This window comes from Dendrobates tinctorius, unplaced genomic scaffold (assembly GCF_039654945.1).
Source record: "Dendrobates tinctorius isolate UK_male_01 unplaced genomic scaffold, ASM3965494v1 ptg000019l, whole genome shotgun sequence".
NCBI classification, from domain to species: domain Eukaryota; kingdom Metazoa; phylum Chordata; class Amphibia; order Anura; family Dendrobatidae; genus Dendrobates; species Dendrobates tinctorius.
Genome location: NW_027361687.1, coordinates 62406774 through 62423280, shown reverse-complemented (window position 1 = coordinate 62423280; position 16507 = coordinate 62406774). Strand labels below are relative to the sequence as shown.

The 16507-nt window shown below is 49.3% G+C and overlaps 1 protein-coding gene across 1 annotated transcript; it reads left to right on the top strand.

The window, feature by feature from the left end:
- Positions 1 to 85: 85 nt before the first annotated feature.
- On the top strand, positions 86 to 6116 carry LAMTOR2 (late endosomal/lysosomal adaptor, MAPK and MTOR activator 2). The gene is made up of 4 exons (XM_073567127.1): positions 86 to 314; positions 3026 to 3188; positions 4582 to 4671; positions 4902 to 6116. Exons 1-4 carry the CDS (start codon positions 247 to 249, stop codon positions 4956 to 4958), a joined length of 378 nt encoding a protein of 125 aa, XP_073423228.1. The 5' UTR covers positions 86 to 246; the 3' UTR covers positions 4959 to 6116.
- Positions 6117 to 16507: the final 10391 nt, after the last annotated feature.

Sequence of the window (16507 nt, the reverse complement as noted above, 5' to 3'; positions counted from 1 at the left end):
AACTTTCTAGCAGTTTATTCCAATCGCTGAGCTTCAAAATGATGTTATTCTAATGACTTCATTAAAATGTTTAAGGTTTATGTTTTATAAACTGATACTTGAGCTAAATTATCAAACCAAAAATAAATTCCTGATTCCGGACTGCATTTCCCAGCATGCAATGCAGGGGCAGGGGTTTGGCTCGCCACATGACCGCTGGTACTTGTGAGGCTGTTCGTCGTGTGGACCTGCTGCAGGAAGATTATTATGTTGCGTCCCAAAGCTCTGACCCAGGTTCTAAGCCAGGCCAACACTGGGGGCGTGCAGAGCACTCTGTGAGTATGAGTCCATCCTGCACTGTGAGTGCCATTGCTCTCTGTTATTCACCACTTTACTAGGGTACCCCCCTCCACCACCGGTCACTCCTAGTGTCATCTGGATAAGTAGATCCCCTGACAGATCCCACCAGGAGCGCCCCCTATACCAATGACCTATCCAGATCCCACCAGGAGCTCCCCCTATACCACCGATCTATCCAGATCCCACCAGGAGCACCCCCTATAACACAGACCTATCCAGATCCCACCAGGAGTTCCCCCTATACCAATGACCTATCCAGATCCCACCAGGAGCGCCCCCTATACCAATGACCTATCCAGATCCCACCAGGAGCTCCCCCTTTACCACCGACCTATCCAGATCCCACCAGGAGCACCCCCTATAACACAGACCTATCCAGATCCCACCAGGAGTTCGCCCTATACCAATGACCTATCCAGATCCCACCAGGAGCGCCCCCTATACCAATGACCTATCCAGATCCCACCAGGAGCGCCCCCTATACCAATGACCTATCCAGATCCCACCAGGAGCGCCCCCTATACCACCGACCTATCCAGATCCCACCAGGAGCGCCCCCTATACCACAGACCTATCCAGATCCCACTAGGAGCGCCCCCTATACCACCGACCTATCCAGATCCCACCAGGAGCGCCCCCTATACCACCGACCTATCCAGATCCCACCAGGAGCGCCCCCTATACCACAGACCTATCCAGATCCCACCAGGAGCGCACCCTATACCACCGACCTATCCAGATCCCACCAGGAGCGCCCCCTATAACACAGACCTATCCAGATCCCACCAGGAGCGCACCCTATACCACCGACCTATCCAGATCCCACCAGGAGCGCCCCCTATACCACCGACCTATCCAGATCCCACCAGGAGCGCCCCCTATAACACAGACCTATCCAGATCCCACCAGGAGCGCCTCCTATACCAATGACCTATCCAGATCCCACCAGGAGCGCCTCCTATACCAATGACCTATCCAGATCCCACCAGGAGCGCACGCTATACCACTGACCTATCCAGATCCCACCAGGAGCGCACCCTATACCACCGACCTATCCAGATCCCACCAGGAGCGCCCCCTATACCAATGACCTATCCAGATCCCACCAGGAGCGCCCCATATACCAACGACCTATCCAGAGCCCACCGGGAGCGCCTCCTATACCAACAACCTATCCAGATCCCACCAGGAGAGCCTCCTATACCACGACCTATCCAGATCCCACCAGGAGCGCCCCCTATACAACCGACCTATCCAGATCCCACCAGGAGCACCCTCTATACCACCGACCTATCCAGATCCCACCAGGAGCACCTCCTATACCAACATCCTATCCAGATCCCACTAGGAGCGCCCCCTATACCACCGACCTATCCAGATCCCACCAGGAGCGCACCCTATACCACCGACCTATCCAGATCCCACCAGGAGAGCTCCCTATACCACCGACCTATCCAGATCCCACCAGAAGCACCCCCTATACCACCGACCTATCTAGATCCCACCAGGAGCACCCCCTATACCACCGACCTATCCAGATCCCACCAGGAGAGCCCCATATACCAACGACCTATCCAGATCCCACCAGGAGCGCACCCTATACCACCAACCTATCCAGATCCCACCAGGAGAGCCCCCTATACCAACAACCTATCCAGATCCCACCAGGAGCGCACCCTATACCACCGACCTATCCGGATCCCACCTGGAGCGCCCCCAATACCACCGACCTATCCGGATCCCACCTGGAGCGCCCCCCAATACCACCAACCTATCCGGATCCCACCTGGAGAGCCCCCCAATACCACCAACCTATCCGGATCCCACCAGGAGCGCCCCCAATACCACCGACCTATCCGGATCCCACCAGGAACGCGCCCTATACCACCGACCTATCCGGATCCCACCAGGAACGCGCCCTATACCACCGACCTATCCGGATCCCACCAGGAGTGCCCCCTATACCACCGACCTATCCAGATCCCACCAGGAGCGCCCCCTATACCACCAACCTATCCAGATCCCACCAGGAGCGCCCCCTATATTACCCTCCTTTCCAGATCCCACCAGGAGGTCCCCCTATACCACCAACCTATCCAGATCCCACCAGGAGCAGCCCCAATACCACCAACCTAACCCGATCCCACCAGGAGCGGCTTCTATACCACCGAACTATCCAGATCCCACCAACCTATCCAGATCCCACCAGGAGCGGCCCCAATACCACCAACCTATCCACATCCCTCCAGGAGTGGCCCCTATACCACCAACCTATCCAGATCCCACCAGGAGCGCCCCCAATACCACCAACCTATCCAGATCCCACCAGGAGCGGCCCCAATACCACCAACCTATCCACATCCCTCCAGGAGCGGCCCCTATACCACCGACCTATTCAGATCCCACCAGGAGCGCCCCCTATACCAACGACCTATCCAGATCCCACCAGGAGTGCCCTCTGGTATAACCATTGGTTGATTTTCCCCTGACTTAAGTGACTGCCGCTTTCCCTGATTACGGAGTGGCTGTTGGGGCAGGATCAGAGAATGAGAGAATCAGGACAGGAAGTATGCTGTGCGCAGGAGAATGTCTTCCTCTCCTGATGATTTATTGTTCCTTTCCCGTCACTGTTCCTCCTGCGGTGCGGTGTCTCCCGTATGTGACTATCTTGTCTTCCTCCCCACAGGCTCCTGAATAATGAAGGCTCTCTACTTGCGTATTCTGGCTATGGTGACACAGATGCCCGAGTTACAGCTGCTATTGCTAGCAACATTTGGGCTGCCTATGATAAAAACGGACATCAGGCATTCAATGAGGATAACCTTAAGTTCATCCTTATGGACTGTATGGTGGGTATCGCTTGAGGGGGTGACGGCAGGTGTCCCCTTCACCCCCGGGACATTTCCGTTTTTTTTTTTTTCTCCGCTTCGTTTTTTTCTCTCTTTCTTCCAAGAGCCACAAGTTTTTTGTTTCTCTGTCCCCATAGCCGTGTGGGGGCCCGTTTTTTGCAGGACGAGTTGCACTTTTGAATGACACCATTTATTCCACCACATAGTGTCCTGGAAAAGGAGAAAAACATTCCAAGTGCTTTGAAATTCCACATTTTTTTTTTTTTTTTTAAAATGTTAATTTCTACATTCGTTATATGGTAAAACTTACCTGCCATTATGGTTCCCCAGGTCAGTACGAGTTCGCAGACACCCAACATGTGTAGTTTATTTTTATTTGTGTGGGAAAAAAAGTCTGAGATTTGTAAAAAAAAATTTACATTTTTTTTTTTTGCTTGAGTCGCCATCTTCCAAGACCCAGAACGTTTTCAGTTTTGGTAATATGGGGCTGGGTGAGGGCTTATTTTTTGCACCCTGAGCTGAAGTTTTTGCTGATAACCATTTTGATCGCCTCTTATTGCAATGTTACTGGGGCCAAAAAGCCATAATTCTGTCATTTTGTATTTTTTTTTTTTTTTTTTTTTTTTAATTGCGCTGTTTACCGATCGGGTTAATTTATGTTATATTTTGATAGTTCGGGCATTTATCAACGCAACAGACACCAAATATGTGTATTTTTGTAATTGTTTTTTTTTTAATGGGGGTGATTTGAATTTTTTTTCTTTTTTTTACCAAACGTTCAGTGGTGGATTCCTTTTTCATTTCCCCCCATTTGGAATTATTTTTATTTACGCTATATGGTAAAATCAATGGAGACAGTCAAAACTACCACTCGTCCTACAAAAACCGCGCCCTCATACGGCCATATTGCCAGAAAATAGAACAGTTGGGTCAAACTTTCAAAAAGGGACGGGATAGGGGATGACAAAATAATGGCCTGGTAAGGAAGGGGTTAGTTTAAGTAGACTTACGGCCTCTCGCTTTGTAGATGAGGGTACTACTGATTAGTCTGCTATTTTGAGCACTGATTGGGTGGGATGCCCCCAACAGAGGGTCAGGTATAGAGACCTGCCTAGTGGAATGGGGTGCTTTAAGGAGGACATGTCAGCATGTGAAAAGTGGCCATTTTTTGTTTCAGTTTGGGCTGCTCTCCTGAGGAGGAGGGGGGGGCATGTCTCTCAGGATCCTCTGGGGCGTGTCTTTAGGCTGCTTTGCATAATTACTTTTTGAGCCACGCCCCTAGGTAAAGACCATACCAAGTCTCAGCTCACTAGTTAAGAGACTGGTCTTCTTCATAACGATCTCCACTCTCCACTCTCTCCTGTACCCTTGTATTTTGCTGCTTCTCCCCCAGGAAGGTCGCGTGGCGATTACAAGAGTGTCCAACCTGCTGCTGTGCATGTATGCCAAGGAGACTGTCGGATTTGGCATGCTAAAAGCAAAGGTGAGTGACCGTCCTTCCTTCTGCCCTAGGCTCCAGTCGCTGCAGGTCCTGGACGTCATCCATGATGGATATATATGTTATGGATAGTGAAGGCGCTCCCATGCTTTACACTGCAGCACTGCTTGTCCAGGACCAATGTGTAAAAGTTTGTGAGACAGTCCCTGCAGTGCATAGAGGGGGAGTGACTTTAATAAAGGGGCTGTCCATTAGCCGCTGTGTTGTTTTCCCAGGCCCAGGCTTTGGTGCAGTACCTCGAGGAGCCCCTGAACCAGGTTTCTGCTTGCTGAGCGACTCTGGATCCACATGGACTGTTATCCCCCCATTGACACCTATGAAGGCCGGCCTCCATCCCCGATGCCGGTGTGTGCGGACCTACCACTGATCCTCCCGTATTGTATTATTTTCTGTGTTTTCCGATGTCTGAATTTCAATGGAAGCCAAGTGCAGCCGATTAAAGGTTGCCCAGACCTTACCGGGTGGAGAAGCCTTGGCTATAAATACTTCTTTTACAATATACTTTTTTTTTTTTTTTTTTTTACTAACTAAGGAATATCACCGTGTCATATAAGGCCCTACATGTGGGATGATAAAGTATAGGCTAACTGCCATGATTAGGGTTAACATGCTGAGAAATGAAGATTCCAGCAGTGTTATTATTCGCCACAAGGTGGCAGCAGACACCTGCACAATATTTATAGGGGGCCACTATGCAGCCTATCTCCCCCGATCATTGATCTTCTGATCTAAGCTGACTACATCCAAGAGGCGTTTATCTGAAAAAAGCAGTGCCCGCCATGTCACTAAATCAGTACTTCTGTCGGATGTTGCCATAATGGTTAAAGAGTTGTCCTTGGGTTGTGACAGAGGAAGTTTAAAGGTCGCACAAAATCCAAGTAATGTTCTAGTCGGAGCAGCGTTTTATTTCCTGCTTGCAGTACACCTGCCTCACCACTAGGGGGAGTCCTTATGAATCAGCCAATGATGTACAGCTGTGCATACTGGCTCTGCTGCTCTGGGGCGTCTCAGATGTCAGACCCCAACAATCTACAAAGTATAACTTATCCTAAGAATAGGTTATAACTTAGAATTAAAAGAACGCCCCTTTAATAGTAGTATAGCCCACTTAAAGGTATATTCTTTAACAACTGGCGGAAGGCGACACGTCTGATTGGTGGGGGTCTGACCTTTAAATCCTCGACGGAAGACTCTGAAAATCAGGGAATGCTGGGAAATTTTGGCTCTGATATCTACAGAATTGTGAATACAGCTCTGGAGCCCAGGATCAGCACTGTTGAGACTTCGTTCCATATGTAAAATTGAAACTCCTCCCATTAAGACCCTTGATTTCTCTCAGTTTCTGGGTCTTGGTTGCTGTCTGGAGCTTTGGCCCCTCTTGTATCTGTGCACTCTTCATTTCTAGTGAATAAAATAAAGTTTACACCGTCCTCCATATTGTGTCCTTCATTTTGGCGAAAAGGAAGTCTGCACTGTTCAAATCCATTAGTCCGGCGTCTGATAGTCCGGACACACAGTATTATTCAAAAGAAATTGGGAATGTGGGATCAGTGTATAACCAGCAAAAGACAATACACCATATTGGAGTTAGCACTGACTGTACCACTATGCCACCAGGGACTGAGCAGTAGAACATGTGGACTGGCTGTACCCCTATAACACCAGGGACTGAGCAGTAGGATATATGGACGGACTGTACCACTGGGAACTGAGCAGTAGGACATATGGACTGCCTGTACCACTATACCATTGGGGACTGAGCAGTAGGACATATGGACTGTCTGTACCACTATGCCACCAGGGACTGAGCAGTAGGACATATGGACGGTCTGTACCACTACACCGAGGACTGAGCAGTAGGACATATGGACTGGCTGTACCATTATACCACCAGGAACTGAGCAGTAGGACATATGGACTGACTGCACCACTATACCACCGAGGACTGAGCAGTATGACATATGGACTGTTTGTACCACTATACCACCAGGGACTGAGCAGTAGGACATATTGGACTGGCTGTACCACTATACCACTGGGGACTGAGCGATAAGACATGAACAGACTGTACCAATATACCACCAGGGACTGACCAGTAGGACATATGGACTGACTGTACCACTATACCACCAGGGACTGAGCAGTAGGACATCTGGACTGAATGTACCACTATACCACCGGGGACTGAGCAGTTGGACATATGGACTGGTTGTACCACTATACCACTGGGGACTGAGCGATAAGACATATGAACAGACTGTACCAATATACCACCAGGGACTGACCAGTAGGACATGGACTGACTGAAATAACGTGCAGGTGCTGAGTATGTCACTACAGAACAGAGACAGACCAAAAGTTAAAGGGTTTATTTACAGGGGTCAAAATCTCGCAGTGAGAAAACAATGGGGGTTAAATTGCCAAGGTAATAGTGATTTAACGGTATACGAAAATTAGACAAAGTTATCAAACAGTCAAGCAGAACAACGATAATTAACGGGTATTCTTGCAACTTATCAGTCTGATAATCTTGATTGTAGGGTCGTCTTCTCCAACGTAGGCGCCGTCAACAGCGGCACTTGTAGTCTCTGTAAGCTCTGTAGTCTTTGTAGCAGGTAAACGGGGCCTCAGGGGTTAAAGCGGGAGGCAGGGGGGACGCTGTGCATCTAGATCTCCCCTGCTCTGAGTCTTTGCTTTCAAACTAACAGTCTCTCTGCAGGAAAGATGTTCCGTCCTTTGTTAAGTCTCTCAGCCAGAATCAGGGGCTCTGACCAGTCACCGCGAGCACCTGGCCTGCGTCTCTGAACGGTCAGGAGGATGTACAGTCATGGCCAAAAGTTTTGAGAATGACACAAATATTAATTTTTACAAAGTCTACTGCTTCATTTTTTCTAATGGCAATTTGCATATACTCCAGAATGTTATAAAGAGTGATCAGCTTAACAGCAATTACTTGCAAAGTCAATATTTGCCTAGAAAATGAACTTTATCCCCCAAAACACATTTCAACATCATTGCAGCCCTGCCTTAAAAGGACCAGCTAACATCGTTTCAGTGATTGCTCCATTAACACAGGTGTGGGTGTTGATGAGGACAGGGCTGGAGATTAATCTGTCATGATTAAGTAAGAATGACACCACTGGACACTTTAAAAGGAGGCTGGTGCTTGGCATCATTGTTTCTCTTCTGTTAACCATGGTTATCTCTAAAGAAACACGTGCAGTCATCATTGCACTGCACAAAAATGGCCTAACAGGGAAGAGTATCGCAGCTAGAAAGATTGCACCTCAGTCAACAATCTATCGCATCATCAAGAACTTCAAGGAGAGAGGTTCCCTTGTTGCCAAAAAGCTCCACGGCGCCCAAGAAAGACCAGCAAGCTCCAGGACAGTCTCTTAAAAGTGTTTCAGCTGCGGGATCGGGCTACCAGCAGTGCAGAGCTTGCTCAGGAATGGCAGCAGGCAGGTGTGAGTGCATCTGCACGCACTGTGAGGCGGAGACTCTTGGAGCAAGGCCTGGTCTCGAGGGCAGCAAAGAAGCCACTTCTCTCCAGGAAAAACATCATGGACAGACTGATATTCTGCAAGAGGTACAGGGAGTGGACTGCTGAGGACTGGGGTAAAGTCATTTTCTCTGATGAATCCCCTTTTCGATTGTTTCGGACATCTGGAAAACGGCTTATTCGGAGAAGACCAGGTGAGCGCTACCACCAGTCTTGTCTCATGCCAACTGTCAAGCATCCTGAAACCATTCATGTGTGGGGTTGCTTCTCAGCCAAGGGAATGGGCTCTCTCTCAGTCTTGCCTAAAAACACAGCCATGAATAAAGAATGGTACCAGAATGTCCTCCAAGAGCAACTTCTCCCAACCGTCCAAGAGCAGTTTGGCGATCAACAATGCCTTTTTCAACATGATGGATCACCTTGCCATAAAGCAAAGGTGATAACTAAATGGCTCAGGGAACAAAACAGAGATTTTGGGACCATGGCCTGGAAACTCCCCAGATCTTAATCCCATTGAGAACTTGTGGTCAATCATCAAGAGACGGGTGGACAAACAAAAACCTTCAAATTCAGACAAAATAAAAGCATTGATTTTGCAAGAATGGACTGCTATCAGTCAGGATTTGATCCAGAAGTTGATTAAGAGCATGCCAGGGAGAATTGCTGAGGTCCTGAAGAAGAAGGGTCAACACTGCAAATATTGACTTGCTGCATTAACTCATTCTAACTGTCAATATAACCTTTTGCTACTCATAATATGATTGCAATTATATTTCTGTATGTGATAAAAACATCTGACAAACACACATAAAAACCAGAGGCCAGCAGATCATGTGAAAATATAATATTTGTGTCATTCTCAAAACTTTTGGCCATGACTGTACTCCTCTACTCAACGGTGACTCCGCGTCCACGTACTCACAGACAGCAGTTTCTATGTCACGTCCTCCTGTCTTAGCCCTCTGACCGGGAGTCATCTCTCTTCTGGTGCGCGTGGCTGCGACCTGCTCTTTCTGCTGCACACGCTGCTCTGACTCGCGCGCTCCCTTTTCGCACCCTCAGCCTGCACTACTTCCTGTGCTGCGCCCCTTCACCTTCCCCACTGCTTCTGACAGACACATGATGCAGACGGTCCAAGTCTAAAAGTCTTCCCCCGGGGCAACCCGGCTATGTAGTTCCGGGCACGGAGCAGAGGAGAAAACCCCCTTCTGATTCTTCTTGTGCTTCACCCCCTTAAATTCTCCCTCTCTTTTTGCTCGCCATTCCACGGGCGAGAGTTGCTGAAGTTCTCGTTGACAGTCTTCCAATCCTTGGAAAATCTGCTGCCAGACAAACTGATCTCGGTTATAGCGAGCGGGGGGTACATCAGCCGTTGAACGTTCAGAGCGTCGCAAATCAGAAGGAGCAGCAGTGTCAGCTGTTGCGGGAGGAACGGGAGTCGGGATCACTCCCGGCATGTTGGTAGTTTCAGTCACCAGCCCTGTTTCCGCATCCCACGGGGGAAGTTGGGAGTGTTCCTCGTCATTAACATCAACATCTATCACTGGAACGGCCTGTGGGGGTGCTGGGGCCACTTACACTAGTTCAGGATTTCGAGACAAACATGGTCGCAACATACTGTATTTTGATGCAGCGTGCGAGTGGGGGCCCCTTCCTCAGATTCTGGCTGGACCTCAGACGGGATCTTTGTTACCAAGTCGCCGCTTCATCCTGTACGGATTCTTCTCCCACCGGTACTCCAATTGTGTGGGTGTTTTTCTCTCACCAAGACTCAGTCTCCAGGCCGTAGAGCTGTTCCCTTTTGAGGGGTTGCTTGAGGATGTTCCAACTCCTGTAGCTGGTTCTGCACTAGTCGATGGACAGTCAGTAGCCGACGACTGTGTTCTCAAACCCATGAGTACACCCCCATCTGTGGGTAGTCCTCCTCGGGCTCTAACTCCAACTCTGCCAACTCTTTCCCGAGCTGTCCAAAGAATAGAGAGTAGGGTGTGAAGCCGGTGGTGCAGTGTTTACGATTGTTATATATCCACACCAATTTCGGGTCGAATTCAGTCCATCGTGCCTTCTGATCCTTTTCCAGGGTCCGCAGCATTTGGATTAGGGTGCGACTAAATCTCTCACAAGCTCCATTCCCCTGTGGGTGATAGGGGTTTGTCCAGGACTTATTGATCTTACACAGCTGGTGCAGCTCCTCTATCACTTTTCCGAGCAAACAGGCCCCCTGATCAGAGTGGATACGTTTGGGGCACCCATACAGCTGTATGAAATGATTGCAGATTGCGTAGGCAGCAGACTCGGCAGTCTGGTCCCGTGTACGCGTCAGTAGGCAAATTTAATAAAGTGGTCTATCATCACTAAACAGTGCTCATAGCCCTGATGCGCTGGCCCGATCGTCAGGTAATCTATGGCCAGCAGATCCAAAGGTCCAGAGGCCTTCACCGTCTCTGTGGGAGCCCGCTATTCAGGTGGTTTGACCAGTTCACAACTCCGGCACTGCTGGCAGACTCTTTCCATGACGTTCCTCAGATTGGGATGGTAAAACAGACGCTGTAACTATTGAAAGGTTTTTTCCGGACCAAAATGTGCTCCTTTTTCATGTGCTTCTGTACCCGCCTGGTCTACCAAGGATGAGGGAATCACCGTCTCCCAGACAAGGCTGAGTTCCGATTGGAGGAATATCTTCCGATACAGGATGCCATCCCGCGACTGAAGCCTTTCCCATTGACGCAGCATTCTCAGCATTCCAGATGATGCAGACCTCCTTTCGTGATGGCTGGGCACCTGTTTAGACGTGACCCACCGTCTCAACTGGGCTATCTGCTGGTCCTCCTGCTGCTTTCAGACCCACTCATTGCGGGGTTACTCCAGCAAACTCACATGGGTCTCCTCCTGATCTGTTTCCCGCATAGCTGGCAGTTTCTCCAAACTCTTGGACTTCCACAGCCTTCAACTCTTCATCCCGACTTGGCGCTGGCTTGCGATAATTCACTCGAGAAAGGGCATCAGCAAGAGTATTCTCTGCCCCTCTCTTATAGGAGATCCTGTATTGGAACTTTGCCATCCGGGCTACCCAGTGTTGTTCTAGGGCCCCTAACTTTGCTGTCTCGAGATGAGCTAACAGATTGTTATACGTACACACGTGAACTTCTGAGCCGGCCAGATACTCCAAACTTCTCAGTCATCGCCCACACCAGCGCCAACAACTCCAGCTTGAATGAACTGTAGTTATCTGGATTTTTTTTCCAAATCATGTAGGGACCGACTGGCGTATGCTATGATGCGCTCTTTCCCGTCCTGCATCTGCAAAAGCACTGCCCCGAGCCCCTGTAGACTCCCATCGGAATGCAAAATGAATGGCTATGTGAAGTCAGCATAGGCCAGCACAGGGGCCTCCGTCAAAGCCTTCTTCAGGGCTAGGAAAGCTTCTTCCTGACGCTCTCCCCACTGTATGTTCCTGTTATTTGCAGAAGAGGGTACTCCCCTCAACAACTCCAGAAGGGGATTTGTGATGCAGGTAAAGTCTTTTACGAAGCGCCGGAAGTATCCTGTGAGCCCCAGGAATGCACGCACATTCTTCACGGTCTTCAGGGTCGGCCACTCCTGTACTGCAGCTATTTTCTCCTGAGATGGCCTCACTCCTTCAGCGGAGACAACGTGCCCCAAGTATTAAATCTGGGTACGAAAGAGGTGGCACTTTTGGGGTTTCACTTTCAACCCGTACTTCTGTAGCTGACTCAGAACCTGCTCCAGTCTCTGCAGATGTTCATCAAAGGTGGGGGCAAAGACGATGATATCATCCAGGTAAATTAAGGTGGCTTCAAAGTTTAGGTCTCCTAGACATCTCTCCATGAGGCATTGAAACGTTCCTGGGGGATTTGCTGGATCGAAGGGCATGCAGTCGAGCTCAAATAATCCCATCGGAAGGATGAAAGCTGTCTTGGCTCGATCTTGTTCGGACATTGGCACTTGCCAGTAGCTGCTGGACAGATCTAGCGTGGAAAAGTACCTGGCATTCCCTAACGCCGACAGGGACTCCTCTATCCTCGGCAATGGATACGAGTCTCGCACCGTACAAGCGTTGAGCCGGTGGTAGTCCACACAGCCACGTAAGGACCCGTCCTTCCGCACCAAGACGATGGAGGCAGCCCACGGGCTCTGACTCTCACAAATAACTCCTTTCTTCAACATCTGTGACAGCATCCCCTTTACCTCCTGATACATCTGTGGGGGTATCTGGCGATACCGTTCCCGGATTGGTTCCGCATGCCCGGTGGGTATCTCGTGGGTGATGGCCGTGGAGTGACCAAAGTCTTCGTTTCTGGTAAACACTTCCTGGTATTTTCCTAACGGCTTCCACTCGGGGAACCTGCTGAGGGGTCAGTTCTGAGATCTCTGCCTGCATGTGTTCCAGTATCTGTCGCCCTTCCTGCAGCAATCTGGGGTCTGTGGCCGCCTCCGCCTTTACAGTCACGGTTCTTCTGGCTTTGCAGTCTGCTGTAATGTCTCCGATGGAAACAGCTTGTCTGGCATGCTCAGAATGTGGGCAACTTCACTCCTGGGTTGCAAAGTTAAATCGATCTCCCCCAAATTTACACAGCGTACAGTTGTGGCCAAAAGTATTGACACCTCTGCAATTCTGTCAGATAATACTCAGTTTCTTCCTGAAAATGATTGCAATCACAAATTCTTTGGTATTACTATCTTCATTTAATTTGTCTTAAATGAAAAAAGACAAAAGAGAATGAAGCAAAAAGCAAAACATTGATCATTTCACACAAAACTCCAAAAATGGGCCAGACAAAAGTATTGGCACCCTCAGCCTAATACTTGGTTGCACAACCTTTAGCCAAAATAACTGCGACCAACCTCTTCCGGTAACCATCAATGAATTTCTTACAATGCTCTGCTGGAATTTTAGACCATTCTTCTTTGGCAAACTGCTCCAGGTCCCTGATATTTGAAGGTTGCCTTCTCCAAACTGCCATTTTTAGATCTCTCCACAGGTGTTCTATGGGATTCATGTCTGGACTCATTGCTGGCCACCTTAGAAGTCTCCAGTGCTTTCTCTCAAACCATTTTCTAGTGCTTTTTGAAGTGTGTTTTGGGTCATTGTCCTGCTGGAAGACCCATGACCTCTGAGGGAGACCCAGCTTTCTCACACTGGGCCCTACATTATGCTGCAAAATTTGTTGGTAGTCCTCAGACTTCATAATGCCATGCACACGGTCAAGCAGTCCAGTGCCAGAGGCTGCAAAGCAACCCCAAAACATCAGGGAAACTCCGCCATGTTTGACTGTAGGGACCGTGTTTTTTTCTTTGAATGCCTCTTTTTTTCTCCTGTAAACTCTATGTTGATGCCTTTGCCCAAAAAGCTCTACTTTTGTCTCATCTGACCAGAGAACATTCTTCCAAAACGTTTTAGGCTTTTTCAGGTAAGTTTTGGCAAACTCCAGCCTGGCTTTTTTATGTCTCGGGGTAAGAAATGGGGTATTCCTGGGTCTCCTACCATACAGTCCCTTTTCGTTCAGACGCCAACGGATAGTACGGGTTGACACTGTTGTACCCTCGGACTGCAGGGCAGCTTGAACTTGTTTGGATGTTAGTCGAAGTTCTTTATCCAACATCCACACAATCTTGCGTTGAAATTTCTTGTCAATTTTTCTTTTCCGTCCACATCTAGGGAGGTTAGCCACAGTGCCATGGGCTTTAAACTTCTTGATGACACTGCGCACGGTAGACACAGGAACATTCAGGTCTTTGGAGATGGACTTGTAGCCTTGAGATTGCTCATGCTTCCTCACAATTTGGTTTCTCAAGTCCTCAGACAGTTCTTTGGTCTTCTTTCTTTTCTCCATGCTCAATGTGGTACACACAAGGACACAGGACAGAAGTTGAGTCAACTTTAATCCATGTCAACTGGCTGCAAGTGTGATTTAGTTATTGCCAACACCTGTTAGGTGCCACAGGTAAGTTACAGGTGCTGTTAATTACACAAATTAGAGAAGCATTACATGATTTTTCGAACAGTGCCAATACTTTTGTCCACCCTCTTTTTTATGTTTGGTGTGGAATTATACCCAATTTGGCTTTAGGACAATTCTTTTTGTGTTTGTTCATTTAAGACAAATTAAATGAAGATAATAACAAAGAATTTGTGTTTGCAATCATTTTCAGGAAGAAACTGGGTATTATCTGACAGAATTGCAGGGGTGTCAATACTTTTGGCCACAACTGTACAAGGACAGTGCCATCAGTGCAGCAGCCAAGGTCCGTGCGACCAATATTCCCGATGGCAGCTGGTCGGCCTTGCTGGGTTCAACCTGTACTTCAACCCCCTCCAGGGGAATACCAGCTCGGATAGGTAGAGGGAGCACGGTCTGTCCAGGGGGCAACACTCGATTGACGGAGGCGGGAGCGATGACTTTGCCGAGTTCCTTCCCATCGCTGTATGTTTCCCGGACCTGGGCTGTCTATATCATCAGCTGGAAGACCCTTCTCTGAGGGGTTTAGTCGCTCCACTGTTGTAGGAACTGTTCTGGGGACTCGTTGAAAAGAAGGCTCCCGAGATCTTTACGCACATTCATGCCCAGGGTTACGGTATGGTCCTTAGCTGCTTCTCCATCCATCAGTACTACTCCTCTTCTCCCTACATCCTTTCCGCAGACCTCTATGTTCATCCATACCACCCCTACGACCGGGATGCGTAAGTGGTTGGCCGCCGTAAGTTTGATCACTGGGTCCCATTCTGGCCGTAGTGCCTCCGTAAAGTGTCGGCGAAAATATCCTTCAGGCATGATGATCACTTGTGAGCCGGTGTCTATCAGGCACCGCACTGCTCTTCCATTGATTTTGGCCCAGACCAGGGGGCATGTGGAAACAAGGCTGGTGGGACTTCTGACACTTCTCCAACTTTCATGCTCTGGGCGGCTTGCCTTTGTTAGGCGTCGGGTTCCTGCAGCGGCTCAGCAGGAATCCAGAGCCTCACATTCTGCGGTCTCTCATTGTCTATCGACCGCAGAGGAGATTGCTCAGCAGCCTCAGCGTCCCAAACCTGTTCTGTGGTTCTGGCTGTTGCTGCCACCTTTGGGTCGGCAATAGCAATGCAGGCTGCTTTGCAGCAAAACGCTCCAGAGGCTGTCCTCTCATCGCGCTACTGGGCATGCTCACGAGACGATCTCCCATTGGAGATCGGGAGTCACATGCTCAGGTCCTTCTCCTGATCTCATTGGTCCATCTCAGAGATCTGGAAGGTCCCGGAAGCGTACGGCTATAAAAGGTCCGCATGGCCGCTTGGCCATGCGCTAGTATAGACTCTACTTGCTACATGTGTGAATGATGACGGATGCATGAACCTGCGAATGACTCATTAAGACTCCGCTCCCTCTGATATTACGTGTGTGGATAGGGACTTAGTCATAGAGTCAGTGGCACGCTACAGGCCACAGTGCATATCATCACCTAACTAGCATCCGACAGTGCGCCCCTCCTGGGCACTGTCGCATAGCGGCTGTGTCAGTCGCCGCGCTGCAGTCTGCAGCACCTGTGGGCGACCGCGGTAGCGACGCCGCATGCACGGTAGGTCTAGACGGACTCTGTCCCTCTGCCTAGGGCTCAGCTCCTGTGACCATATACCGTGCGTGCATTTCTCTGAGACCTGTGAGTCCAACAGGCTCAGTACTTATGTTTATGTCTAAGGCATCTCTGTGAAGCTAACAGAGTATGCCCAGCGCACACCGAGTGACGTCCAACCTGCGTGCCATAATATCGCCATATTTAGTGTTCGCCATTATATAGCAGCAGTGTTAACACTGTGGTGTAATGACCACTGTGTCCACTAGGGGGCGCTGTGTGGATGTCCCACGAGAACGGATGAGTGGCAGAATCCTGAAGGATAGTTATGTATCTCAAAGTGGGTGGCTTTGAGATGGAGACTTGTGTATGTGTGATCAGCAATATCATTGCTGATGTGTTGTTTCTAAGTGTAAGGGAGAAGTCTTCAGGTAACTAGAGAGATGGGCGGGTTCTGGTTACCTACAAATCCATCCAGGGGTGTGTCTGAAAACGCCTATAAAAAAAGGCTTTGTAAGTGTGTGAAGGACCTGTCATGAGGTCATAGCCATGTGACCCAGTAGGCGTGGCTACGGACCATATAAGGTGGCCAGGGTAGGTCACAAGGGGTGAATGCTGGGACCTGATTGGTCCAGTTTGGAAGGTCCCATGAGGAGAAGGATCTCCTCACTAACAGCCTGTGGAGCGGCTGTGTGTGTAATGGCAGCCAGTGTCTGAGAGTCCCTGAGGAGTGAGTGGATGTCTGCAGCC